This window comes from Pituophis catenifer, unplaced genomic scaffold (assembly GCF_029215685.1).
Source record: "Pituophis catenifer annectens isolate HBS135680 unplaced genomic scaffold, rPitCat1.0.hap2 SCAF_1, whole genome shotgun sequence".
Taxonomy (NCBI): Eukaryota; Metazoa; Chordata; class Lepidosauria; order Squamata; family Colubridae; genus Pituophis; species Pituophis catenifer.
Window position 1 is genome coordinate 163,354,691 of NW_027256881.1, and position 27,800 is coordinate 163,382,490.

The 27,800-nt window shown below is 40.6% G+C and overlaps 1 protein-coding gene across 1 annotated transcript; it reads left to right on the top strand.

Annotated features, from left to right (window-relative positions):
- The first annotated feature begins 2,279 nt into the window (after positions 1-2,279).
- FTCD (formimidoyltransferase cyclodeaminase) lies at positions 2,280-27,689 on the top strand. The gene is made up of 14 exons (XM_070933157.1): positions 2,280-2,349; positions 6,566-6,694; positions 7,496-7,584; positions 9,250-9,429; positions 9,625-9,762; positions 12,311-12,442; positions 13,146-13,207; positions 14,491-14,620; positions 16,543-16,704; positions 16,943-16,986; positions 17,796-17,934; positions 18,105-18,200; positions 19,556-19,648; positions 26,882-27,689. The coding sequence occupies exons 1-13, from the start codon at positions 2,334-2,336 to the stop codon at positions 19,640-19,642; spliced, it is 1,404 nt and encodes a 467-aa protein (XP_070789258.1). The 5' UTR covers positions 2,280-2,333; the 3' UTR covers positions 19,643-19,648; positions 26,882-27,689.
- Positions 27,690-27,800: the final 111 nt, after the last annotated feature.

The following is a 27,800-nucleotide window of genomic DNA, read 5'->3' on the forward strand; positions in this document are numbered from 1 at the left end:
TTACTGTTTTTTATTTATGTGATATTATGTGCACTTAGAATTGCTAAGGTAACAGAGGCAACTTAAAAGTTGATTAAATAAATAAGTGTAAATAAAGTAGACTTACAGAGGAAATCCATGCATCTTTATTTACATTTTAAACCTTGTGGTCAGAAAATTGTGAGGTGCTAAAGAGTCAGTGCAACTATAGTCTCATTTCCAAGAAAAACACAAGAAGATTCTAAATGAATGGAAGACAACATTTTTAAAAATGTGTTGTCAAAAATATACTGAGATAGGCTGATTTAAACAATGCCTAATTGAATAATACTGTAGTGCATTGCCTCTAAAATTAGCACAACTTTCCTGTTAATCAGTGCATGGAAGAAAAATCTGTTCTATTTGTGACTTTGATGGGGATAAAGATCCTTTTGTCAATCAGAAAAATTGAGAATTCTATTTATCTCCATTCAATTTTTTACAGAGCAGCATGAATGTATATTTTCAGCAATACTCTGCTTTTAAATGCAGCTGCAGCTGCTGAACCCCACCATTGATGAACAGGGCCAGAGCTAAATTTAAAAAAAAAAAAAGGTCAGTCCAAAGTGCCAGCAAAATTCTTCGTAACTGGTGTGCCTTGGTTAATGAGAAACAATGAGGATTGAGAAATCCCATTAGATCCAAGCTATAAAGACTCAGATTCTACTTTACTTTCACTTTAAAGCAAAAAAGCAGAAGGAAAAATACATCCAGGATTCTCATAAGTCTAAAACAAGGATAAGCTTGCAACTAGAATAATGTCAAAATTAGTGGAATGTGTTCCCAATTTTTCTGAAGGAAATAATAAAAAGGTAAGTTCTACATAATTTTCTTTCAAAGGAAATCTGTTGTTGTTGTTGTTTTTTAAATTTGATTTATATGCCGCCCTTCTCCGGAGACTCAGGGCGGCTTACAATGCGTTAAGCAATAGCCTTCATACTTTTGTATATTTTTACAAAGTCAGCTTATTGCCCCCACAAACTGCGTCCTCAATTTACCTACCTTAGAAAGAATGGAAGGCTGAGTCAACCTTGAGCCTGGCAAGATTCAAACTTACTAATTGCAGAAAGCTGGAGTTAAATTACAATGCATTAGTCTGCTGAGCTATCCAGGCTCTTGTGTTTTTGTGTAAAGGACTAAACAGTTATGAAATCCATTTTTATAAGAGACTTTTATACTCCTGAACTGTTTGAATAGACTATAAAGTGTAAGAAAAATGATCGTGACAGAGTTATACAGGAATGAAGGCAAATGACAGTGAAGCATTTTAAAGATCCAAAATAACAGATAACATTTGAAAATGACTCAGCAGACACCTTCCTAATTCAATGAACTCTAAGAAGGAGGCAGCAACACAACACAATCACACTTGAAGATTTTATTATTACAATCAATCACAATAAAATGTAGTTCTGGTCTTCCTGTTGATTTCCTGGTCTGGTTCATCTAGTGGAACTGACAGAAGCATACCTATCATCTCTATACCATTAAATACATTTGGAAATGTTTTGCAAATCACTGAAAATAGGCCTTCTACATCTATGGACACAGATATCTGTGCAACAAGATTTTAAATTAGCATGTGTTAATAAATTGCATATACCATGAGGGTTAACTGCTGGTAGTGAGTGACGGCTAACTGCTGGTAAACTGCCAAGAAAACAGATTTTGGGCGGTGTGAAGCATCATCTTCCTACAAAGTAACTATGAAAAAGTCCATGAAGTGAGATTAAACTTTTGATTTTTATGTGGCATAAATATTTATTTATATATATTTCACTTAAACAGAACACAAAAACAGAAATAGCTTTCACTTTAAAACTATCCATGGGAGACATACCAAACTTGGCAATCATATATACAAGAAGCAGTTTCATTCATTAGATTAGGAACTGTTATCTTTTGTAAGAGTTCCTCAACTTGATTAATTTACTCTTGAATTGAGTCCTAATCAGTGGATTCTACTATAATTGTTTGAAGTGATAGGGGAAAGTTCATTCCTAAATTCTTCAGGGTAACATGAATTAGACTAATTGTAAGAGCATGGAAATCTAGTTCCCAATTAAGGAAAGTGATGAAAGTTTACTGAGGTACAGTATATCACCATGTGCTTCCTTTCCAAGCTCTCTGTCTCTTCTCTGCTACAGGTCATAGATGAGATTGGCAAGGCCATCTCTCAAACAAAGGGTTGCCTCCTGTTGGATGTGGATGCAGGCCCTTCCACTAATCGGACTGTTTACACCTTTGTCGGAAGTCCAGAGGATGTTGTTGTGGGTGCATTGAATGCAGCTAAAATTGCTTTTCAGCTTATTGACATGGCAAAACATAAAGGTAAACAGAGAAGAGGAGACAAATTATGAGAGTCAATGTAGGAGCAAAAAGGTCTGGGATATAGGGCTGCAGTCTGTGTTTAGTGTTGCAACAACTCTGATCTTATCTCTAGATGGCTCAGTATGAAAATTCTCTGGGTCCTGACCTTTTAGATTATGCCATATGGGGGACCAGTGATCAAACTTTTGGAGCCTAACCTCAAATCACTGCTCAGACAGGCATCTTGAATATCCTTGATGAATCTCATGAAAATGTAAAACTAAAATGCAACATTATATAGATTGCTGCTTGGAGGCTTTGTAATAAGATAAATATAAGATTACCCAAGCAAACACTTCCATCCTCTTTTATACAATGTGTCCTTATATTTTTGGGAAGATTGGAATGTGCCACACTTATAAATATTGACCAAAAGATGGATTGACAGGCGTAAAAGGCATGTGGATTTATGTGATTAGACAATGAGACTGACCACCTCTGTTTGGCATAATGTGATAGACACCAATGCAAAAATATAGAAATTTATATCATCTCCAATTTTGCCTCAAAAGAGGGCTCTGTCAAATTTCAGAAGAAAGATGGTACAGCCCTGAATTTGTGACATGCTAACTGTTGCCTGGAACTAATGTTTCTGAAAGCAAATACACAAAGATTAATCAGTTACTTTCCCAGACCTGACAGTGATCTTCAATGTTAACGTAGTCCTTTAGTAGAGTTCAGGGGTCCACAACCCCTGGTCTGTGGCCTGTTAGGAACCGGGCAGTGCATGTGGTGAACAAGCGAGTGAAGCTTCATCTGTGCATTTGTGGGATCTAAATTCTGTGCAAAACCACCAAAACCCTGGTCCAGGGGTGAAATCTACTTACCTTCCTTACTGGTTTGGAAGCGCACGTGCACATGTGCAGAAGGTAAAAAACATTACTTCCTTGTTAAAACCAGGAAGCAATGACACCCAGGCAGGTGAGCGGAGCTTCGCTCTACCATCGCTACCGGACAGGACCGGATTTAGATGAAAAGAGGCCCTAGGCTATTCCACTTATGAGGTTCTTTCACCAGTGGTGGGATTCAATTTTTTTAACAACAGGTTCTGTGGGCGTGGCTTAGTTGGGGGGTGTGGCTTGGCAATCATGTGACTGGGCGGACACAGGTAGCTGGTCACATGACTGTGTAGGCGTGGGTAGCTCGTCATGTAACAGGGTGGACGTGGCTATGTGCATAGACTTTTTTCAGAGGGCTGAAAAAAGTCATTTCTCACTGGGCCTCGCACTTTTGACTGGTCCTCACACTTATGACCATCCTCACATTTATGCCCGTGCAGCTTTCTTAACAACCATGTCACTCATTTCACAACTGCTTCTCTTCACCATGGTGACAAGATAGGGCAAAAACGTAAAATGTGAGGACAGTCGTAAGTTCGAGGACTGGTCAAAAGTGCGAGGACCAGTCAGAAATAACTTTTTCAGCCCTCTGAGTAGTCCATATGCATAAAAGGATACAGCAATAGAGAGGGATGAAGGAAGGGAAGGGAAATTAGAGTAGGAGGGAGGGTAAGAGAGGGAGGAAGAGAGGAGGAGAAGGAGAAAGGAAGAGGAAGTAGGGAGGAGAAGAAGAGGGGGAGGAAGAGAAAGTAAAAAGGAAAGAAAAGAGAGAGGTGGTAGGTTTGAGGAGAAAGATTGCTGTACAATAAAAAAGATGAAAGGGAAAAAAGCCAACCCCAAACAAATATAAAGATATTAAGATAAAGAATGAATTGTTAAACTTTAAAGAATAAAAGAGAACAAATATGAATAAATAACAATAATTAGAAACACACATACAAACATACAATGTATTTTCTTTGAACAGAGTATTTGGCCGGTTCACAAATTTAAACAGTGTTTAGTCATTTCAATTAAATTTACAATTTCTATATTTCCTTTTTGCCATATTTATTCCTCATCTATTTTTGTAAAAAACCAATATTACCCTTCATCCTCATCTCTAATCTTAATCAAATTCAATTTTTCCCTTCTATTCTATATTATACCCCTTCCCATTGTCATCTATTTTTATATCCATCCTCACATTGGTTAATTATGTAATATTAGTTGTTTAATATAAATTCAACATTTTAATATAAATCAATTAGTTATATAACTACCTTTTTTGTATATTAATCAATATGAACATGAATATTCCAATTATTTCCATGCAATCCAATTTCTTACAAATCAATTAATTATATTTACCAATAATAATAAACCAAATAATTTCCCCCATATATTCCTCCAAACCACAACGTAACCATTTCTGCTTTCAACACAATATACAATTAATAGTATCTCAATTATTACAATTCCCTAGTTAAATAGAGCTTTTTTTCTTTTGTGTTTTAAAATCTCCTCTTTTTCCCTAAATTTCCCGTTGTTTGCACCTACCTTTTTTGATGAGGAAAAAGAAAAGAAATCTGCCTGCCTAATTTTCCAACGTGCAAAGCCAACAGCCTGCTTTACTTTCTCTTTCGTTTTTCAGTATAGCTAGGGGGAAAAAAATCTGCACTCTTTCCAAGCAAGCAGAAGAGCTCTGAGCAAAACAGCTGAGAGCAAATCAGCTGGGGGTTGGGAGCCGATCTAAGCAAGGGCTAATTAGCCTATGCTGAAGCTCCGGGGGCCAATAAAATTACAAAAAAACACCGAACCCTTTGTTAAATTGCTGGCTCCCCCGCCCCTCGCCCACCACTATTTATTGGCAATAAATAGTGGTGTGGAGGGGTGGGGCAAGCCAGCAATTTAACAAAGGTTTCGGCTGCACCACTGGCTCTAGGGCGGCCCTTTGAAGCCCCGTGGCAAGAATTTGAAGTTTTTTTTTCCTCTAGCCATCGGAGGCAGCAATAGATGGGGAGTGGGCGGGGTAAGCGAATGGCAGGCGATCCAACAGAGCAGAGAGGGAGGGTGAGTGAAGGCGGGGAAGCTGCTTTCTCCATCCTGCTCTCTTGCGTCCGGAGCCCACGTGGATCCCAGGCAGCGGAACTCAGGCTAGGGAAGGGGTGGGCAATTGTGACTCTTTTACAACCTGTGGCCTTCAACTCCCAGAATTCCTGAGACAGCCAAGCTGTCTCAGGAATTCTGGAAGTTGAAGTCCACAGGTTGTAAAAGAGCCACAATTGCCCACCCCTGGCTACGGTAGGCTGGCGCCGCGCGGGTGGGAGGTGAGGGGCGGGCGAGCCAGCAATTTAACAAAGGGTTTGGCCGAACCCCCTAGAACCCTGAGGACCCAGTTTGTGGGGGCAATAAGCTGACTTTGTATAAAATATACAAAAGAATGAAGGCTATTGCTTAAAGCATTGTAAGCCGCCCTGAGTCTCCGGAGAAGGGCGGCATATAAATCAAATTAAAAAAAAAAAAAAAAACCCGCAGAATCCCACCACTGTGTAGGCCCCTCTTGATCTTGAGGCCCTAGGCTGAAGCCTAGTTAGCCTATAGGAAAATCCGGCCCTGCTACTGGATCACTGAACCACCGGCCAAAATCGCTACCAGACCGGGCAGCATTTCATCCCTGCCCTTGTTGTGGATTTAATAAGACAAACACAACTTTTAGATTAATCAGAGACAGATTTTATATATTGCGCAATAGGTTCAAGGCTCTGTACATGAAGCGTTGAACAAAGACAGAAATTAGGTACAATGGTTTTATACCCTTCTAGACAAAGGATTCTGTTAACTCAGCAATTCATATGGTCATATACATTTATCATTTTTAATTGACATTTCCTTATTACAGAGTTTCTTTGCAAAACAGTCATAATTCTTTTTGTAGATTACTGAAGCATAGATTCAAATCATCTTTTGACGATGGACAACTTTTAACTCATGTGGATCCCCTTGACCCTTTCTTCTGACAACTTAGAGGCCTCCTAGAGGAACCAAAAGGATTTTGGCTGAGTTTGTACTTTTTCCAACCGGATGCATTGCTTTTTAGAATAGAGTGAATAGAAAGTTATCCAGTGGTCATCTATCAGAGCCCGCTTCATTACATTACCCTGGTCCATGGAAAAATTGTCTTCCATAAAACCAGTCCCTGGTTCCTGAAAGATTGGGGACCACTAGTATAGTTTATTCAATATTTCGCAACAAATGAAAACAAAACATACTCTATATTTTATCTGTTTTATGACTACTATTTCCTGTTATCCTTTCTGATTTTATTACACATTTTAATGCTTTGCTTTTGTATATAGGTGAGCATCCCCGAATGGGAGCGCTGGATGTTTGCCCATTCATTCCTGTGAGGAACGTTACCATGGAAGAGTGTATTTGTTCTGCTAATCTCTTTGGAAAATGCTTAGCAGATGAACTGCATGTGCCTGGTGAGCCTGTCATAGAAAAATAAGCTGGGTCTGAAAGACTGCAATGACTAATCAATTTCAGTGTAAAATTCTGTTTGGCCATTCACAGAAACCAGCCCTTGTTCTAATCCCAAAGATCTGTGACCTTCTTGCTCAGTGACAACATGCCTATCAAATTTGAGTATAGGTCTTGATACACTCTATGCTCTCTGCTGTAATGAAGTTCTGAATCTTATTTCCTTTTCCTATATGAGTAATAATTAGTGCTCAGTTTTATTCTGAAGCAGTCAGTATTCCAATTCTGGAGAATACTAAGTGTGAAGCCAAACGATGGCGCTAGAGTTCTACTGCTACATCCATATAGGCAAGCACTGGGCAATCAGCCAAAGAAGGACATTCCGTTCATGCTTTACCCCCCATTTCAGTCCACCAATTCTGTTTCAGTGAAGCAATCCTGTTTTCCCATAGGTAAAATTATTTTAATTTTCAATCTCTAAATCTTCTCCAGGCAAGGTCTAGCAGATGGAACCCTGACTTTTTTTTTTTTTTTTAGCTTTGTTCTACCTTCTAAATTATGATATGGGATTGTGGATAGAAGCCCAGGGAAAGCAAATGGCAGGTATAAAAATGATAAAACAAGGAATGGGCTTCTGAGAGAAAGGAAGGCCCTCAACATCTCAACTGGACTATCAAAGCTAATACTAATTATGTACAGCTACTAGGCCTCCTATCCATTCTTTTGATTTACCATTAATTTCTTGCAAACCGGGCTATTTAGATTTCAAGATGACAACTGTCAGTGAATTTAGCTTTTATTTGCAGTGTACCTATACGGTGAAGCAGCTCTGAATGAGAGCAGAAGATCTTTACCTGCTATCCGAGCAGGGGAATATGAAACCCTGCCTGAGAAAGTAAGATAACAATAGTATTTTTAACATTAGCTATACCAGGGGTGTCAAATTCGATTTTATTGAGGGCCGCATCAGGGTTGTGGTTGACCTTGGGGGACTGGGTGGGCATGGCTGGGGTGGGCTGGTCAGCTCAACTTCATTCATGTTATGGGGTGCCTGTGGAGGCCCGGGTGGGGTGGGGGGGATCCATTGTCTCTAGCTGAGGAAGGCAAGACCAGGGCGAGTGCTAAACCCTTGTCCACCAGGGGAGCCTTGATGTCCTGCTCAGGCCACTTGGAGGACCCCTGGATGGCAGCGCAGGCTGCCCGGAGCCCTGGGCATTGGAGGGCAAGTGCCCAGCCCAGCCCTCGGACTCCCAGGGCAGTGGGATCCACAGCTCAGCCCTCCCCTGCTTCCCCAAGGGGGCACCTGGCTACACTTACCTCCTCCTCAAGGCTGCTGCTGCTGTGCTTGCTTTCCTTGGCCAGGTTGGTCATGGTGTGTGCAGGAAGGCAAAGTGTGTGGGTCAGAGGGAGGCCCACTTCCTTTCCTTGCAAGGAGACCCAGCTTTCTAACCAAAGCATCTTCATCTATAGGATGGGAGACCACCAGGAAAGGAGGGAGCAAGTGGATGGCGAAAGGGCTGCAGGGCTGCTGGTGGCAAAGTGCTAAGGAAGGACTTCCCTCAGACCCTCCCTCCCTCTCATAATCTCCTCCCTCCCTCCCCTGCTTCTCATTCCCATCTACTTCCTTCCTCCATGCTCAGGAAGGGGTGAGGGTCGGGGGAGAGATTGGCAGCATTGCTGGTGGCCATGCTGCTGGCGGCTGTGGGTTTCCCATGCTGTCATTCAACACAAAATTGAATCTACTGAAAATAGATAATAACATGCAAAATTATGAATATACATTTTTAGATTATAACTTAAATTTATTTTGTTGTAGTTCTGTTGTGGTCTAATAAAATAAACTACTCCTATAACCAAACTTCTTCTTGTATTTTCCTTTGCTAATCCATATGTTTAGGTATTGCCATTGCTTTGCATTGCCATAAGATATTTATTTTATCTTTTGTTGGCAAAATTAATGTATGTTCCACACCTAACTTCTTTTAAATAGTATAAGAGATTCATAGATAACAAGTAGATGCCATCAGTTGAATATTGTACAACAGGTCCTTACAGATTAAGTAGAAAATTTGCTTTAGTTTGATGTCTTCACACCAATGCTGATCCTGTATAAAGGTTTGACGTTTTTTTAAAAATAGAAATAAATCTCCTGACACTTTTGTAATTATTTAAATACTTCAGCCTATAAAGTAAATCCAGTTTTTAAAGAATTATTGGAAATATCAGTTGTGTGTCTTCATCTGTGATGATTTCCTCTTCATTGTCTATGCCAAATTCAACAGATTGTAGAAAATATATTAAAATCTTCTTAGTATATTTCTTATGGAGAATCAAAGCATAGCAACCATAGAACACATTCAGTCTAGAATGCTAACATCTAAGACTTGATACAATATATTGTTGTCATCCATAGAACAATAGCCTTTTCTGATTTTGAAATCATTTCAGTATCAAATCATTTCCATGGAATGTTATTGCCCAGCAAATTATAAAATTTGGCAAAGAGCATGTTCATAGTATTAAAGTAAAAGCACTCTTTACTTTCACTCTTTCTTTCAAGCTAAAAAAGGCAGAATGGACTCCTGATTTTGGTCCTGCAACCTTTGTTCCAAGATGGGGAGCCACTGTAACAGGAGCACGAAAATTCCTCATTGCATACAACATCAACTTGCTGTGCACAAAGGAACTGGCACATCGGATAGCACTTAACATTCGAGAGCAGGGGCGTAGTAAGAACCAGGTACTCCAGGGAAGAGTGGCTTGTAGATCTTTCTATTCTGCATGCCAATAAAGTCTTAAAACAAGGCAAGGCAGACATCAGATTTGTGGGTCCTGTTTTTTTTTTTAAAAAAAACATTAGTTTAACAAATTGGAATCTAGTACAAAAGGCTGAACTTATTTGCTTTTCAGAGTCTTCTCTGTTTCTCACTTACAGCCTGGGCGGTTGAAACAGGTGCAAGGCATGGGATGGTATTTGGATGAGAAAAACATTGCTCAAGTCTCTACAAATCTGTTGGATTTTGAAACCACTCCTCTTCATGTGGTCTATGAAGAAGTTTGCAAGGATGCCAAGGTGAGTGGCACAAAGATGATAAATTGAATGAACCTCAGATTGGGCTGAAGTGGAGCAAAATGCATTGGGTTTGGGGAACTCCTGTTTGAAATTCCAAGTAACGGCCCATATGAAATCAAAACTCCAAGGCAGGGTTACTCAAAGTCTAGATTTATTAGGCATGTCATATTGGCACAACTGGTGAAAACCAGACTCTGAAGTTCCCCGGGTTTTCCCCACTCAGTTCAAATCCAAAGTTCTTCCCCCCATCACTCACAACCATCACATACCCCAATCAGGTCTCTCTCCCCATCCCAGATGCCTTCCATCCACACTGTTGAGGGTAAAACTGCCCTCTGCAAAGTGGTGCAACGGACCAGACAGCGAATAGATACGTTGCTTAGCAAAACACACAGATACTCACAGACTCTGAACGTTTAAAGAAAAATAAACAGTCTTTACTTGTAGTAAAAAAAACAAACTTGGCTTCTCAAAACAAAGATAACACTTCTTCAAATAATCACAGTTCAACACAAAAACAAAGTTTGCTTACAATTCCAGTTCTCTTCAGTAACACAGACACAGTTCCTTTCAGCAGTTCAACCTTCTAATAGCAGGAGCAGAAGTGAATGAACTTCTTGCCTTCTTTTATGTCTGCTTAGCACAGCCAATTAGTCATCTTGTAGCAGTTAAAGTTACAGAACATAGTTTTCTATATATTACCTACCCAACTGTAGGATAAGCATCCAACACACACCACTGGTTCTCCCCGGTTCAAGCGAGCCGGTAGTGGAGATGATGAGGTGAGAGTGAATTGGTTCTCTCCGACTGTCAGTTGGGCCCTCCCGCCCGCCCCTGCGATATACCTACCTATATTCGTTTGTTTTTAGCCCAGCTGATAAGCACGGCAGAGTGGATTGTCATGCTTCAGCTGTTCTGAAATTCAATGCACTTGTGCGAAGCGAACCAGTGTGCGAAGTTATGCAAAGCACGTCCGCAAAGTGAACTGGTGGTAACACTGGTTGAAACCCACCACTGATCCATGCCCCTCCAGGTACTGGTGAGAGTGTCCTTGGTTCCCAGAAGAAAGAACGTTATTTTGGCTACATATTCCTCCAGCTATCTCTACTCCCCCCTCCCTTTCCCACAGCTTCAGTCAGCCTCACTGTGGCAACCCTGAAGATGCTCAAAGATGGCTCCAGGGTTGACAATTGCTTTGTTTTGTTGCCTTAACAAGGTTTGCACAATGCTGTAGAAGTTTCTGGATTCTGCAGCAAAACAAAGCAGATTGTCAACATGGTTACCATTTTGTCCTGCCCACTTATGGATACGACAAAATGATGGTTGCCAGATGGCTTGTTTTGTTATCTTAAGAGGTCTGCACAGTGGTACAGACGCTTCTGAATGCTGCAAAAGCTTCTGCAGAGCTGCACAGTCCTTAAGGCAGCAAAATAAAGCAGTTTGTTCCTGGGCCACACAGTGGTGACCTGAATGCAGCTGCCATTTTGTGGGTAGGATAAAATGGTGTCTGCTCTGGGAGCCACACTATGCAGCCGCACAAAGAAGCAACCCATTCCAGTGCTTGGAAAGCCTCAAAAGGTAAGTGAGGAGAAGAGTGTTTGGCCTAGTGGGGTGGGAATCAGACCTAAGACCTGGGGGGACAGGTAGGAATAGGAAAAGGTCTGTGGGGACCCAAGGGAGGGCTGCTCAGGGGTGGAGGAGACCTTGGGAGAGCTTCATTGAGAGAGCAGAAATGGGGAGGGGCGGGTTGTTAGTCGAGATGCTTCACCTCACTATGTCTATGATAAAGGGCAAGCTTCCCTATGGTCATATCTCGAGAATTATCAGGATATTTCAATGTATGTGGACTGTTCAAGAACCTTTGCCTGTATAGTATTTTAAGGGAAATTAGGCTATTCTTTCACGGCTTTACAGATTCTGGCCATGTGGCAGCTATTTCACTGCTGAGTTCATTTAGTTTTAGAAAGGTTTTTCCACGGACTAGAGGGGGTGTTGTTTCACATGCTGCCTGCATCCGGCGAATGGGCCTTTGCTTGCTTGTGTGGCCCAGTGCCAGTTGGGGACTCCTGTTCATTATGGGGAGTAAAATGCCATAACAAGGATACTGAGAAGCAGTTTTTGTAGCCATATAATTTTCACAAAGATCAAGGAAATGCCTTTACTTTCTAAGTGACAAGAGACATTCTCCACAGAACCGGTTCCTGGTGCCTAAAATCTATAAATCATCAATAGAAATTTTTAGATAATACTTGAAAAATGGCATTCAAAGGTATGCCAGTATGGCAATAATATGTAACAATGTTGAGGTAATGAAATATATTCCAATTGTTGTAAACTAGTGATGTTATTGGAGTGATGTATATAAATACAACAGCTAAAAATGAAAAACAGTTCTGGGTAGATCTGCTAGGAGGAATGTTCTGAGGTGATGCTGCTTACATTTTTGGTCATTTCCTGATGCAGATCTAATGCCTCAGCCTCTGTGGACATGGCTCCTGGGGCTTCTTGGACTGTAGGCTGACTATAAAATATCTGGTTTTATTTCTAGGATCTCAATCTGCCAGTGGTAGGATCTCAGCTAGTGGGACTGATTCCTAAAAAGGCCATGTTAGATGCGGCAGAATTTTATATCAAGAAAGAAAATATCTTCATCCTTGAGGAAGAACATAAAATTAGACTGGTAACTTTGGATATCCATTTATACCTTGGTTTTATATAACAGAAAAGTTTAAAAAACCCTAATGTGTCCTATAAAATGCATTAAGTTGGATGTTCATTTCCTTTTCAAAAATAATTCAAACTGCAGTTAGTGGTTTTCCTTTAATTTCTCATGACAGATATTTCTAAGCTCTTAGTTTGAAGATACTTTTTATTCCTTAGTTATTATGTAACATACCTTTCTAGAGAATGGGATCCCACACTGTGGTAAATCACAAGGTGGCTTGTTTGGTTTTATCATGTTGTGTAAATCTAGTCAATTGCAATTTATCTAGTACAGGTGTTGGCAACCAATGGCTCTGGAGCCGCATGTGGCTCTTTGACCCCTCTCCTGCTTCTCCCTGACAACCAGGTTGTGCGACCTGCTCTCCATCTCTCCGCCCTGAGACACTGGCCCAACCTGGCCGTGGCTGAAGCCAACCTCACTAACACGAGAGATGACGGGGTGGGAATGGGATCCGGGAGGAGGGTACGATGGAAAGGGGAACAGGCCCACAGGTGATGAGCAAGCACAAGCCATGGCAGTCGTAGCTGTCCCGATACTTAGCAGTTTACATTACACTGCTCAGTGTAATGTAAACGGAAAAATAAGGAACAGAAGACCTTCATCTGTTTCAAATGCCAATTTCTATTTAATAATATGAATTTGTATTCTTGAATCTCAGGTAATTAATCGATTGGGCTTGGATTCTTTGTCTCCATTCAGTCCTAAGGAGCGCATAATTGAGTATGGATATTTTTATTTTCTCACAGTTGGTTGTATGGTGATAGTGTATGTCTGAAGACTGGCTGGATGGGTGATATATGGATTTCTAATTGAAGTCATATATTGTATATAGATAGGTCTTAACGTATGGAGCCAGAGATAAAAGTTGCCATTTGGAGAAACAAACATTGTCTGCTACTTCTTAACTTTTTCATAAGAAGGGTCAAGTTTCGAAAAAGCATGTTGTGTATCTTAAGCACAAATTAAAAGATGCAAGTAATTTAATTTCCAGTTTATAATTATGCAAATGTGTTGCATTTGTTTAAGATTTAATTAAATAATTACTTAATTTAATTAAGTACTATTTAATTCACATAACACTATCATCCCAAGAGATCTGCTTTTGCTTGGGAAATTCAAAACCATATTCCAAGTGAGCAAATTTTTTATATTTTTCTGGCTCAAATAATGTCTTCTTACTCTGGATCATTTCCTCATCCAAAAACCTTTATTCCTATATCCGGCAGAGAGATGTCTGAGTACAGTCCTTTCTTGACTTCACTTTGTTTTTAATCAGCAGCATTTTATAATACCAACAGAAGAGAATATTTGTACATCAGGGTTGAATTGTGGGATCCAGGGGTGAAATGCTACCAGTTCGCACTGGTTCGGGCAAACCAGTAGTAATAAAAGCTACCGATTCGGGCTAACTGGTAGTAAAAAAAAATAGCTACCGGTTAATCTGAACCGGTATTTCTGATGATCAGCTGTGCTGTGCAATTTATATTCACTAGCAGGAAATCCTGCTTTCTAGTGAATATAAATTGCGTGGCCCAGCTGTTCTCCCCCTCACTGTTCTACTTATCTTCTTAAGTCTCCTTTTTCTGCATGAAGTGCGCATTTGGTGTGCACTGCGTATATGTGCATGCGCAGCGTGCATTTAATGTGCATTGTGCATGCGTGCGCTGCATGCGTTTGGTGTGAAATGTGGATGGGCGCTCACATTTGGCGCACACTGTGCAAGCATGCGCACAGAGCGTGTTTGGCATGCACTGCGCATGTGCAGGCTGCGAACTGGTGGCAAACCAGAGAGGATTTCACCACTGGTGGTATCCTTGGTGTTCTCTAACTTGATGGTTTTCTTGCAGGCATTTCTTTGCCAGACTAGGCGCACTGATTATGTTACCTAGTCTGGTAATGAAATATCTGCAAGAAAACCCCCAAACTCAGAGAACACCAAGGGCTGCACAGCATTTTATAGTTTGTGAAAGTGATTTTTTTCAAATGCTTTTTACCTTCGGAAGGGATATGGTGGAGGATGACAGAGAAAAAGGCTGTCTAGTGTCTATGTCTCTTCACACCTTTGTGCAGAAAGTTGGTGCAAGATCAGCTGCTCCTGGAGGAGGATCAGTATCAGCAGCAATATCATCTCTGGTATGTAGCTACTCCGATACCCCATTTTAAAACTACTATCCTAAATAGTGATTCCACACTAATCATTTTCCTGTAATGCTGATATACAGTAATGCTGAGATTCACCAGCAAGATTTGAAATTTGAAAATAAATTGCTCTCAGCCGATGCTGAATGCAAATTTTTCCTGTTTTTCATAATCCCTGGAAATACGTATTCTGTATTTTTGGTTGAGTGTAGCTAAAAGGTTCCTTCTTGATCTGCCAGCCAAATGACATTGAAATCAGCACCTGAGGAAATATTAATTATACTGTAATTATGCTTATGCTCTTCCTTCAGATTTTTTTTACTTTACAGATCTGTGAAGGTAATAATAAAGTTACTTTTCATCATCATTTTAACTGTGAACTGTTGTTAAATGCTGCAGTCGCTAAATGAGAACTACACATAGTTCAAAATAATATAGATATCCAAAAATATTAACTAATGTTTCAAAATCAGATTGTTACGTGCAATTACTTCTTCCCAGAACATCACTACATCACAGTTTTAGAACAAGATGTTTTAATTATTATTTTCCAACTGTACATTCATTCTTTTTCCATACAAAGTTTGAGGTTCAGTAAATCATATATATATATACTGTATGTGTCTGTGTGTCTGTGTGTGTGTATATATATATATATGTTTTTCCTCTAGCCAGGTTTTCCTATGTAACCAAGGTTTTTCTGCAGCCCTAGCTCAGTAGAATAACATCCACTCGATTCTGGGCTTTTTTTCTTTCTGGCAGCCAGCAAGTTCTGGTGCCAGGTGAGAGACTTATATAGATCTATTTCTGGCTCATTAGCCATCATCAGTAAGCCACACCCACATCTCATGTATCCTCCCTGTAAAGGTACAGTATCTATTTTCTTACTTCTTCGTAGGATTTATACAGGTTTCAAAAAAGAAATGTGGCCTTGCTCTTCCAAATTTTAAACTGTATTCTAGAACAAGCTGTTTGACAGCAGAATGTTGCTATCGGAAGGAGCTGGCCTAGCTAGAGAGCTCCATATGGTACAGGAACACAAAAGAGGAACACAACCTGAAAAGCAAATTATAAAATAAAGCTTGACAAAAATACAGAACTCTTCATGGAAAATAATGCCCAATAATTTTACCATTAGCCTTTTGTGAGAATACTTTTCATGTTGGAGATGTCTATAGTAAGAAAAGTATAATTACATGTGCAAACATCAAATAGACTAAAGACAAAGGAAGAATTTGATGTACCTACAAATTGCTGGAAGAATAAAATCTGACCTCAGAAATGAGGGACATTAAGAAAATGACAGAATTTGAAATCCTTATCGAAAATCAAGATCACCTATATATATAACCTTCTAATTAGTTCTGATACAGGGACAGAACAAATGAAAGCATTTATGTTAAATTGGGTGCAAAACTTCAAAGACATTGTCTCAATACAACAATGGGAAGACTTATTGAAGAAGCTATGATTTGAGAGAAAACTGTGTAAAAAAAATTTACAGATGGTATACAACTCAGTCAATAATGGCAAAAAGCAATCAAATTATATGGTAATCAGAGCTGGAAATGCCACAAGAAAGAAGAAACATTCTGCTATATGTGGTGGACATGCAAAGCTTTGGAAAGACACAACACCATTCAGAGGATCAGGGGTGGATTGGGGAGGGTGTACCAGGATGCAAGAGGGTTCAAGGGTTGGGGAAGGTGCCCAGGGTGAACAAGTGTTAGATAAGGAAATCCCCCCCCTCTCCTTCTCCCCCTCCCCTGCAAACAGTTTTGCTCCCCAGTATTTTGGTGTAACATAAAAAGTCTCTGCTGCCTGGTGATTGGTGAAATTAGGAAAGTGTAGACATCTTGCTTTTTTTCCCTCCTGTGTGACAAAGGCATTTCAGAACATCAGGTCTCTCCTTCTAGGGAGCAGCACTTGGTTGCATGGTGGGATTAATGACATATGGAAAGCGTCAATTTGAGGACCTGGACCCAGTTATGAGGCAACTCATACCCCCGTTTCATCAGGCCATGAATCAACTAATTGCTATAGTAGATAGGGACTCCTTGGCATTCAGCAGCTACATGGTGAGTGAAGCATTCATACTTTTAGCAACTCTGTATTTTGTGTATCTTGTACCTTTGGATAAGAAGAATGTTGGGGAGTTTTTTGCTTTTTGCTTGATGAAGGCTGTATTTTTGGGGAAAAGTGGAGTGCATATGAAAGGTAAAGTGAAAATAAGTTCTGGGAATCTATTTTACAGCCTCACCCTCCATTCATGTTCCCTAAAATAATAGCCTAAATATGTGTTTGTTTTCTCTACAGGATGCTATGAAACTTCCTAAGCAGACCCCTGAGGAGAAAGAGAGGTATTACTGGGCCTTTTGTTCACATGAAACTACTGTATTTGCTTTCATAGCAGTTCAGAAGTTGCTCAAAATGTTCCAAGATGTACATTTTGGTGAAATTCTATGGTTACTTGATAAAGGTTCTTAGTACATCTCCTAAGTGATTTGTGAGTGACTGAATCTTAGTTCACCTCATAAATCCATTTTAAAGTTGTTTAAAAACCCTGTTTAAGGTACAGCAGGACAGTGAGTGCAACATTTGGCCAATGAACTGCCTGCAGATCAGCAGAGAAATGCAAGGTGCTCCTTCATTTCCTTCTCTCTCCATATCCAAGATTGCTGACTTTCCTGTGGATGGAAGTAGAAATGGGTTTTGTTCCCTGGGGCTGATGAGAAGAAGCAAAAGTCTTAGGCTTCCTCCTTCCTGCCCAAGTTCAGGCTGCTTTAGGAAATGATGCAAATAATTATCTTGGAGTGGAGAAAGCTCCATGCTGTGTCCACTATTGAATATTGTAACCAATGTGATCTTTGAAGACAAAACTTTTTCTATCTTACTCTAAGTGTCAGACTGCCCTTTATTAAATTCTGTAAAGAAATTCTCAGTGGGTGACAATGAACCTGGGTCTATTATTACACTACACTATGGCTTTCCTTAGACAGTGGGCAATCTATTTTTTTCTTTTTGTATTGAATACATTTACATTTGAAAAGTACATGGTAAAAATAGTCTGGTAGTTTTTAATCTGTTTTTATTGCAAGATAGATGCTTTCCCTGGGTTGGGATTGTTCTCCCAGATTTATTTCATTGTTTTCTTATTCCCTGTCTGCAGGCGTACAGCAGCCATGCAGCTAGGCCTGAAGAATGCTGTTGATGTCCCTTTCTCCTTGGCAGAAAAAATTAACTCTTTATGGCCTTTTTTGAAAGAAATTGCACAGCATGGAAACATAGCCTGCAGATCAGATATTCAGGTATTTGTGCTGCCCCGTCTGAGGACAGAGCTGATCTTCACTTGTGCAACTAATTATTTCATTGAGTGAACTCTGGTTACAAATTGGTTGAGACCATAGTTGACTGCATGAAGTTGGTAGGTTCCATTCCCCTTGGTCACGGGCATCTCTTCTCCTATTACTGATTTTAGGTGGCAGCTAAAGCTTTAGAAGCAGGTGTGTTTGGGGCCTATTTCAATGTCATCACCAACTTGAAAGATATAACAGATGAAGATTTCACACAAAAGGTAGGAATTGTTCACATTTGCTTAGAACTATGGACAATTTAGCATTAGTTTGTATTCTTAAAAAAGGCTGAAACAGCTCTCAGCTATGTTAAGATTGGTTGAGATTATTTGAATTCTGTGTAGTGTTAGTTGGACTGGAGGCCTGGTGATTTCCTTGCTTTTTTGTTTTTTTGCATTTTTCTCTAAGATAACAGACACTTGACAGAAGGTGTTTCCTAAATGACTTAGTTCTGGAGTGTCAAACACATCATCACAGAGGCATCATGTGATGTATCGTGACTTTTCCCCCCTTCAGTAAACCAGGCATGGGCGTGGCCAGTGTGTGATGCATCTGGCCTGCGGGCTGCGAATTTGACAGCCTTGACTTAGATGATGGCATTTTTTAAGTCAAGGGTTTCAACCACAGTTTCACAGTTAAGGAAAGTCTAAGAGATAACATATGATACAGTTTTTAGACAGATGCCAACCAGGTCTAGCAGAAATTGTCCCCTCTCTCAATCTTAGTTTCATGCTTAGAATTTATTTTTAATTGTGCCTCACTTAGTTCAAATATGAATGAATGCTTCACCACAATGACTCAAGAAATTCACTGAACATCCTCCTCATGACAAAGACCTCACTTCCCTTAGAGCGCTGTTTCTCTACTTTGGCAACTTTAAGATGTGTGGACTTCAACTTCCATAATTCTTCAACCAGCATTCCTGGCTGAGGCATTCTGGGAGTTGAAGTCCACATATCTTAAAGTTGCCAAAGTTAGGAAATAGTGCCTTAAACTAGAGCTACTTGTCAGGGATTTCCCAATTTTAGCTGGTCTTTTGAGTCAAAATCGTTTTAAAAGGAAAAGCTCCCACCTCACATTGTTATTGTCTCATGTCTCCTTCCTCATCCTCCCACATTTTTTTCTGCCTGCTATTTTGCTGTATTGCTTCACGCTAATTGGGATCTACACGTTGTGCTTGAGTCACATTTTATGCATGGTAATCACTATGGTAGCTGATCTACATTCCATTCTGAGAATCTTATCTTCCTTTGTTTATTTTGCTGTACTTATGTATTAATATATTTATGCTATAGTTTTTGTAAAATCTTATCATATAGTATTACATAGTTTGAAATCAATCCAGGAAAAAATCCTTTCCTTACTGTATCTGGCAACTGAGTTGTAGCGTCCTCACATAATGTGTCCAAATAGGATAATTACAGCCTCACTATGCAAAATACCACTCCTTCATGAGTAATTCAGGACTAAAGTAAGTAATTCTCTTTCTCTCTGTCTCTGTCTCTTCTCTGTCTCTCTCTGTTTCTCTCTCTCTCCCCCCTCCCTCCCTCCCTCTCCCTCTCCCTTTCTTTTGCAGATGCACAGGAATATTTCGTACTTCTTGGAGGAAGCCCAAAAGAATACGACAGTTATTCTAGATCATCTGGACAAGCGGGCAACATGAAATATGGTATCTACAACCATTTGGTTAAACATAAAATTCTTATCTATAATACTGTTCAGCTACATTCAGACAGATTTAACACTTTTGAGAAAAAGAAAAAATATATAACTTACTTTCTAGCCTATACATGTATGAATTTTGTTACAAATCCAGAGTTTTCTGGTGTGACTAAAAGGGATCTCTTTTTGCTTCCTGTTATCCCATCTTAATAATCATGATAGCAATATAAAGTAAGTTTTCAGTGACCCATCAATGTTCAAAAGTCTTCGGTAGAAAGCTTTAAATCTAGAAAATATGAACTATGTAGCATAGGAGGGTAGAGCCGAGGATTTTGTACAGTATCTGCATGACAAAATCACTCAGCTTCGGGAAGATCTGGACTCTGACTGGGTAGGTTCAGGGGGGATGATTGGGGCAGGTCTTGAGAATGTTATCTGGGATGAGTTTGATCCTGTGACTCCTGATGACGTGGACAGGATTCTGGATAGACTGAATGCGACCACGAGTTTGTTGGACCCGTGTCTGTCCTGGTTAGTGCTGGCTTCCCAGGAGGTGACGCGAGGCTGGCTCCAGGGGATTATAAATGCTTCATTGGGTGAGGGTGACTTCCCCGCCGCCTTGAAAGAGGCGGTGGTGAAGCCTCTCTTCAAGAAGCCTTCCCTGGACCCAGCAGTGTTGTCGAATTATCGTCCGGTCTCCAACCTTCACTTTGTGGTGAAGGTTGTTGAGAGTGTGGTTGCGCGACAGCTCCCCGAGTACCTGGATGAAACGGTGTATCTGGATCTGTTCCAGTCGGGCTTCAGGCCTGGGTACAGCATGGAAACGGCATTGGTTGCGTTGGTGGATGATCTCTGGAGGGCTCGGGACAGGGGTTGCTCCTCTGTCCTGGTCCTATTAGATCTCTCAGTGGCTTTTGATACCATCGACCATGGTATCATGCTGCACTGGTTGGAAGAGTTAGGGGTGGGAGGCTCCGTGTTGCGGTGGTTCTCCTCCTTTCTCTCCGACCGGTCGCAGTCTGTGTTGGCAGAGGTCGACCCCGAGGCGCTCATATGTGGGGTACCACAAGGGTCGGTCCTCTCGCCCCTTCTGTTCAACATTTATGTAAAGCCGCTGGGTGAGATCATCCGTGGTTTCGGGGTGAAGTACTACCAGTACGCTGACGATACTCAGCTGTACATCTCCACCCCTGGACCACCCCAACGATGCCCTTGAAGTGATGTCCTGGTGCCTGGAGACCGTGAGGATCTGGATGGGAAGGAACAGGCTCAGGCTCAACCCATCCAAGACTGAGTGGCTGTGGTTTCCGACGTCTTGATATAGTCAGTTGACGTCATTGCTGACTATCGGGGGCAAATCGCTGGCCCCCACAGAGAGGGCTCGCAACTTGGGCATCCTCCTGGATTCACGGCTGTCTTTAGAAGAGCACTTGACGGCCGTGACCGGGAGGATTTTCCATCAGGTTCGCCTGATTCGCCAGTTGCGTCCCTTTCTGGATCGGGACTCCTTAAACACGGTCACTCATGCCCTCATCATTTCCCGCCTGGACTACTGTAATGCTCTCTACATGGGGCTCCCCTTGAGGAGCACCCGGAGGCTCCAACTGGCGCAGAGTGCGGCCGCGCGGGTGGTTATGGGAGCGACGTGGTGCTCCCATGTAATACCTCTCCTGTGTGAGCTGCACTGGCTCCCGGTGGTCTTCTGGGTGCGCTTCAAGGTTTTGGTTACCACCTTTAGAGCGCTCCATGGCTTAGGGCCTGGTTATTTACGGGACCACCTGCTGCCGCAAACGGCCTCCCACCGGCTGGTACGCTCTCACAGAGAGGGACTCCCCTGGGTGCCGTTGGTCAAACAATGTTGGCTGGCGGCCCCCAGGGGAAGAGCCTTCTCTGTGGGGGCACCTACTATCTGGAACAAGCTCCCCCTGGAGATATGGAGGATCCCGGATCTATGCACCTTCCGCCGCGCTCTCAAGACCTTTTTATTTCACCAGGCCGGTCTGGCCTAACCTCTCCCATTCTCTTTTTAATGTAAATTTTAATGTAAATTTTAATTTGTTCTTAACCTGGGGTTTTAAATTTGTCTTGGGCTAAATTGATTTAATTCGATTTTACTTCTGCTCTTAAATTTTTGTATTCTATGTGTTTTATCCTGTGCCTGTTCACTGCCCTGAGTCCTTCGGGAGTAGGACGGTATACAAATTAAATAAAATGAAAATGAAATGAAAAATGAATATTGTTTCAGCCATTATGCAAAGATTGTTAAATTAATCAAAGTTACTGATAGGAAAATACTGAGCCCACCAGCACAATCCTTTGGTTCATTATTTGAATGACAAGTGTATCTTGAGTGGAATTTAGTAAAGTGGAAATAAATCACGTTGTCCTCAGTAAACATTGGCTGTGAGGGTTTTCTGCGTCCTAATACATGCATCAATGCTTAGATATATATACTATTGTGCAGTGGTGGGATTCGGTAGAACCGGTTGTTAAGTAGTTAAGCAATTCAGAGAATTGGTTGTTATAAGAAATCTCCTTTTGTTTTTTTCCACTTTACAGGGTTAATCCTGTAAGGAATTAATGTTTCCTAGCCTAATCTTTATTGCTCTCCTTACAGAAACTGCCTCTCCGTTAACCCTTTTTACATTCTTGGCAGTACACCTAGATTTACAGTTGCTTCCAGTTCCGGAGCTTCTCGGAGGTTTTTTTTTTTTTTTTTTGCTTGACTTTCTTAAAGGGGAAGCAACCCTTTTAAGCTTTTTACACTGCTGTTGGGAGGAAATACTCCCCTGTTGGAGTTTTTCCAGCCAAGGTGCAATGATCAGCACTTTGAAGAAATAATTGAATAATGAAGCAGAAGCTTTTAATGACATGGAACCAAGATGAGTGACATTCAGCAAGGCTTATTGGCTAGCTAGAAAGATTGACATTCAAACATGAGTTAACATACCCTTTTTGACTTTTGGTCTAAAACTGGTTTTTGATGAAGTTTAATTGTGTTTAGGGATGAGATAATTTTCCCTATTCAGCTTTGTTTGGAAGGAAAAATGTTAATCTCTGTTCAGGGGTGGGTTCTAATATTTTTTACTACCGGTTCAGTGGGCATGGCTTATTTTGTGGGCGTGGTTTGATGGTCATGTGACAATTCTTTAGGATTTAGCAGAGGTGCTGGTCTACCAGGCTTTTAACTGCTTGCAGAGCTGTACCGGTCTACCCATTTCTTTTTGGAGGCACTGGTCTACCCATTTGTTTCTGGAGGCACTGGTCTACTCATTTGTTTTTTGAGCACACTGGTCTACCACCACACTGCCTTTTAACACCGATCAGCTATAGGGCGGCCCTTTGAAGCCCCGCGGCAAGAGTTTAAACAGTTTTTTTCCTTCTAGTCGATCAGTTGGGACTCAGGAGGCAGCGAATAGATTGGGGGCAGGGCCAAATAAAAGATAAGAATAACGCGGGGGGAGGGCTGGAGGGCTCAGCTCCCGAACAAAGAGAACTGGTTCAGTGACGTCATATCATCACCGCTACCGGCTCGGCCGAACTGGGCCGATCCAGGAGGAACCCACCACTGTCTCTGTTCCTGAAAAGAAGCAGCTTCAGAAATCTGAGTAGTTCCTGTGTTTATTTGTTCTGGTAATTGGTTTAACAAGCAACAGCTACTGTGTTTCCTCCTTTGCTTCATTCTGGGGAGCTTAAATGACCTCTCTGCTAAAGGGTTTCACTTTATGAGCAAGAGTTGGCTGCTGATAGTTATCATTGCATTTTAACTATTTTAATTCCTCAAGGTGCTCTGCCACCCTGCTTGATTTGTAACTCCAGTTTGCAGGTATTTCTAATCTAATGATTGGTATTTAGGGCAGCTTTTTGCAAGCAAAGAAGCTTTTTGCATTTTTGTACAGATAATCCTTGATTTACAACAGTTACAATGGCACTGAAAAAAGTGACTTATGACCGTTTTTCACACTTACGACCATTGCAGCAAACTGTCATTAGGGCAAAGAAGCGATGCCACATGACCACCTGGCCATGCCCACCCGGTCACATGAAGCACTGCAGTTGTGAAATGAGCAACACGGTTATTAAGAATGCTGCAATGGGCATAAATGATGAGGGTCATAAATGTGAGGACCAGTCAAAAGTGCAAGGACCTGTCAGAAATCACTTTTTTCAGCCCTCTGGGTAGTCCCTATGTGCATAGGGACTACTCAAAGGGCTGAAAAAGTTATTTTTGACCTATCCTCGCACTTTTGACTGGTACTTGCACTTAAGACTGTCCTCACATTTTATGTTTTGCACCCTATCTTGTTACCGTGGTGAAGAGAAATAGTTGTGAAATTAGTGACACGGTTGTTAAGAATGCTGCAACAGACATAAATGTGAGGATGGTCATAAGTGTGAGGACCGGTCAAAAGTGCAAGGACCGGTCAGAAACGACTTTTTTCAGCCCTCTGAGTAGTCCCTATGCCCTAAGCCTCTTCTTGAAAGCTCCAGTGATGAAGCTCCCACAGCCTCTGAAGGCAAGCTGTTCCATTGGTTAATTGTTCTCACTGTCAAAAAAATTATCCTTATTTCTAGGTTGAATATCTCCTTGTTCAGTTCCATCCATTATTCCTTGTCTGGCCTTCAGATGCTTTGGAAAATAGGTTGACCCTCTCCTCTCTGTGGCAGCCCCTCAAATACTGCTATCATGTCTCCCCTACTCCTTCTCTTCATTGGACTAGCCATGCCCAGTTCCATGCAACTGTTCATTTTATGTTTTAGCCTCCACTCCCTTAATCATTTTGGTTGCTCTTCTCTGCACTCTTTCTAGAGTATCTTTTTTATAGTGTGGTGACCAAAACTGGATGCAGTATTGTAGGTGTGGTCTTACTAAGGCTTTATAGAGTGGTATTAGTACCTCACTTGATCTTGATTGTATCCCTCTGTTAATGCAATTTAGGATTGCCTTGGCTTTTTTGGCTGCAGTTGCACACTATTGGCTTGTATTTAATTGGTTGTCCACTAAGACTCCAAGATCCCTCTCAGAGTTACTGGTATTAAGCCTGGTTTCACCCAGTCTATATATAGTGTAATTTTTGTTTTTCTTGCCTAAGTGTAAGATTTACTTTTCTCTACATTGAATTTCACTTTGTTAGATAGGGCCCAGTATTCATGTCTGTCAAGATCCATCTATCATCTAGGGTGTTGGCTATTCCTCCCAACTTAGTAACATCCACAAATTTGGTAAGTTCCCATTCTATTCCCTCATCTAAGTCATTTATGAATTTATTGAAGAGTACTGGGCCTAAGATGGAACCTTGTGATACCCCACTACTTCCTTCCTTCCATGTAGATGTAGTACCATTAAGGACTACTCATTGAGCACGGTTTGTCAGTCAGTTACAAATCCATCTGATGGTGATACTATAAATCCCACATTTTTCTAGCTTACCAAGAAGTAAGTCTACTTTGTCAAATGCCTTGCTGAAGTCTAAGTATATTATGTCCACAGTATTTCGCTGGTTTACTAATTTAGTCATTATGTTGAAGAATGAAATAAGATTGGTTTGGATGATCTATTTTTAACAAATCCATGCTGAATTTCTAATTACTTTACTCGTTTCTAGATGTTGGCAGATCTGTTTTTTTATTATCTTTTCCAGTATCTTCCTGGATACTGATGTTAGGCTGATTGGTCTGTAGTTTCCTGGGTCTGTTTTTTCCCTTTTTTGAAGATGGGAACCACATCAGCTCTTTTCCAATCCTCTGGTAGTTCCCTGATGCTCCAGGGTTTTTGAAAGATGTGGTACAGTGGTTCTGAGATGACATCTGCCAGCTCCTTTAGAACTTGGATATAATCCTTGAGGACCCAGTGATTTGTATTAATCAAGATCAGAGAGATGTTCTCTTACTATTTTTTTTGCTTATTTTAACTTTTAAACACAAATTTAAATTTAAAACACAAATCCTGCAACCATTCTTCATATGTTTTAGTCTCCAGGCCTTTAATCATCTTAGTTGTTCTTCTTTGCACTTTTTCCAAAGTCTCAACATCTTTTTTGTGTGGTGACCAAAATTGGATGCAGTATTCCAGGTGTGACCTTACTAAGGTTTTGTAAGCAGTACTTTCACCTGATTTTGATTCTATGCTTGTTTATATAACCCAGGATTTTATTAGCTTTTTTGGCTGCTGCTGCATACTGCTGATTCATGTTTAAGTGATCATCCCCTAGGACTCCAAGTCCTTCTCACAGTTACTGTTTTTGAGCCAGGTTTTGCCTAATCTGTACTTGTACCTTTGGTTTTTCCTGCCCAAGTATAAAACCTTGCTTTTCTCCACATAAAATTTTACATTGTTGGATAGGGCCCAGTGTTCAAGTCTGTCAAGATCTTTTTGGATCCTGAGCTTATCTTCTGGGGTGTTGGCTTTTCCTGCCAGCTTAGTGTCATCTGCAAATTTGATGAGTTCCCCTTCTATTCCCTCATCTAAGTCATTTATGAAAATATTGAAGAATATTGGGCCTAAGATGGAACTTTGTGGTACCCCACTGCTTCCTTCCTTCCATGTAGATGTAGTACCAGTGAGAACTATTCATTGAGTAAGTTACAAATCCATCTACTGGTGATGCTGTCTATCCCACATTTTTCTATCTTACCAAGAAGTAGATTGTGGTCTTTGTCAAATGCTTTGCTGAAGGGTAGGTCGTTTTCTTGACTGAAAAAAATAATCTACTGTTCCAATTGATTTTTTTAAACTGATTGAAATCCCTTTTAAAGAAGATCAGCAACTACAAAGGGCTCAGTATCTACACGTTTATATTGCTGGCAGGAATGCCAGGTGGAATGCCATGATCACAGCCCATTCCTCCTCCTGCTGGACCACAAACTGGACCATACCCTGGACCAGGAATGCAACCATGCCCAGGTCCTGGTTATCCTGGCCAGCCTGTTCCTCCATATGGATTTCCTGGGCCAGTGGGGGATCCTCTCCAGAGTCCACATCATCATGGATCGCATCCACCATCTGGTTTACCTGGAATGTTCCCTGGAGGGCCTGAATGTTACTCTCCTGAACCACCTCCAGGCTCTCATCCTCCTGCAAGTCATTCCGGACATCACAAAAAGAATAAGCATTATAAGTATTATAATGGAAACCATAGGAAGAAACAAATAGAAATGAAACAGTTAATACAGAAGTTAAATAAATAAGAAAAATAGATGCGAAATATCAACAAGATTTAATCTTTTTTTTTTCTTTCAGCATAGTGGCAGTTCCAGCAGCAGCTCAGATTCAGACTGAAGAACTTTCACCCCAGCATGAGTACAGCTCTTCACGAATTCCAATCAATCAAAAATATTTTAAAATCCTTCCATCCTTTTTACTGTACATTCTTATGCCCACGAATCATAAAACATGTAAGTTAGCTTATCCCAACTTGATGAACTCTAAATGTGTTGAACTTCAATGTAAGTTCTCCATCCAGCAGAGCTTTTGAATTAAAGGCAACATCTAGATTCACTACAGTGAAGAAGCCTGATATGATATATTGTTAAATTTATAACAATTTCTGGAAGAAATACTAATGAAAAATATTTTTTGTATCAGCTATTCGGTTTATCATTTATAGATTGAATTATTAAGAGACTATCATTAAATCCAAAGGTATAGACGAGATGTCCAAGTCTAAAAATTTAGATAACTAAATAAAGTGGAAGTAGCAATGTATTTCCATATTTTTCTCATAATATCAATGGAACACGTTCATATAGTAACCAGGAACTGAGCTGCACTTGAGGGAACCATTGTACAAGAGCGAAGACTGTAGTATAGCATTTTGTGTCAATTTTAAAAAAGCTTTGAATTTAATAGGAAATTATGAATTAGAACTTATATTGCATAAACATTTTCTTTATATTCTTTTTTGATTTTTGATTTTAATAATTAAGAAAATAATAAAACAAGCATATATGGTAAAAGAGCTATATTGGTACTTCCAACTCTAAATTGCTACAAAATGAATGACATTAATATTAAGATATTATGAAAAAAGATTTTATTTATCAGGAGTGCAATTTTGGCTCAAGTAAGGATGTTATTCCAGAAACAGTGTGTCAGGAATACATTGACATTGGGTATTCATTGCTTATCAATTCGTATGGCTTTGCACAGTGGCCCTTTG

Excerpts from the sequence above, each read along its gene's own strand:
- FTCD (XM_070933157.1), top strand. Across the intron at positions 12,443-13,145 it reads AAGAACATAAAATTAGACTG|GTAATTAATCGATTGGGCTT; the intron begins GTAACTTTGGAT and ends CTTGAATCTCAG. Across the intron at positions 13,208-14,490 it reads CCTAAGGAGCGCATAATTGA|GGATATGGTGGAGGATGACA; the intron begins GTATGGATATTT and ends TACCTTCGGAAG.